The sequence below is a fragment of the Neltuma alba genome, unplaced genomic scaffold, assembly GCF_004799145.2.
Source record: "Neltuma alba isolate B1F8T4 unplaced genomic scaffold, ASM479914v2 tig00013795_pilon, whole genome shotgun sequence".
In the NCBI taxonomy this organism is placed as follows: domain Eukaryota; kingdom Viridiplantae; phylum Streptophyta; class Magnoliopsida; order Fabales; family Fabaceae; genus Neltuma; species Neltuma alba.
The window spans coordinates 10,880-12,116 of record NW_021637914.1 but is presented as its reverse complement, the minus strand read 5'-3'; the positions used below and the strand labels follow the sequence as shown (position 1 = coordinate 12,116).

Here is a 1,237-nt window from a genome sequence, read left to right as displayed (position 1 = left end):
ACGAGAGAAATTATAAGACTCCCAAAATAACAAAATTGCTATTTTTGAAAGTTTTCTCTCGTAATATAATTCTCCCCCTTTATTTTCCTCTCATGTTTCCCTCAATCTAGATAAAGCCTAAAGAAAAAAAAATTGTAACTTCACATATATAACAATATCATGAGTTGGGAAAAAAACATCTCAAGAAAATTTATGGATGACAATTAGTGCAACTTTATTTTATTAATCCATAGAGAGATAAACAGTGCAACAGATCAGATATGTCACACTATCACATCATCGTCATCGTTATTAGATTATACAAACTGGAGAGTTTAGGAGCTCAAACTAAACCACCATGGATAGCTTGGAGGCATCAGAGCTGTCCTTAACCTTATCGAACTTGAAGACCAGAGGCTCATCAACTGTGACGACCAAACGTTGGAAGTTGTTAATGTCAACGAGGACTCCGATGTTTCCACACTCTCCTCCAGTGTGACAGAAGACAAGCTTATAGTGTCCTTTGGTTTCATCAACAGACCAAACGGAGAAATAACCATCCATCACAGAACCATCGAACTCTTGAGCACTTCCAACCATCACGGGCTCCCTAATAGGATACGACCTCGTGACGAGCCAGTTTTTAGATTTGGTACAAACGTTGGGTGCGAACTGAGCGAATGATATGTTCAGAGGAAGCTTCTCTGAGATGTAAAGTATTTTGAACGGAGAAGATATGGTTGTTGACCATCTGTTACTGGATCGGATCACGGCGAGTGAGCAATTAGTATCTGATCCGTGCCTCACTGCGCCGGCGAAAATCCCACCTCCATTTACAGGTGAGATGAAGTATTTGCCGCCGTTTCTCAATGGATCGCCGTCTGAGTCTAGCACTAGGCCGTTGCCGGCGAAGGCGGCGGCGGCGGCGGTGAAGGCAAAGAGGAGGAAGAAGAGGAATGTTGCAGGCAACGCTGAAGTGGTCTTCATTGTTTTCGTGATGTGCGTGTATATGGCTATGGAAGACTTGGTAGTTTTTTATTTGGTGGGTGTGATGAGTTCATGTGAAGTAGGAGCATCAATTTATAGAGTTGGCCGTGAAGAAGTGACCGCTTAAAGAAGTTTAAAAATTATTTATTTATTTGGGGTTTGAGCCACGTGAAAAATGGGATGGGAAAAAAAGTACAAAACTAGATAAGGATGCCGGCCGCCACGTATGTATATTATATAGTGACAAATATATATTTTTTAAAAAAATCGT

General features: G+C 41.1%; 1 protein-coding gene across 1 annotated transcript; it reads right to left on the bottom strand.

The window, feature by feature from the left end:
• Positions 1-327: 327 nt before the first annotated feature.
• Positions 328-966, bottom strand: LOC114739177 (trypsin inhibitor B-like). The gene has a single exon (XM_028927227.1). The coding sequence runs from the start codon at positions 964-966 to the stop codon at positions 328-330; it is 639 nt and encodes a 212-aa protein (XP_028783060.1).
• Positions 967-1,237: the final 271 nt, after the last annotated feature.

What these genes read in the sequence shown, in the direction of transcription:
- LOC114739177 (XM_028927227.1), bottom strand. Translation starts at nt 966, where the DNA reads ATGAAGACCACTTCAGCGTTGCCTGCAACATTCCTCTTCTTCCTCCTC.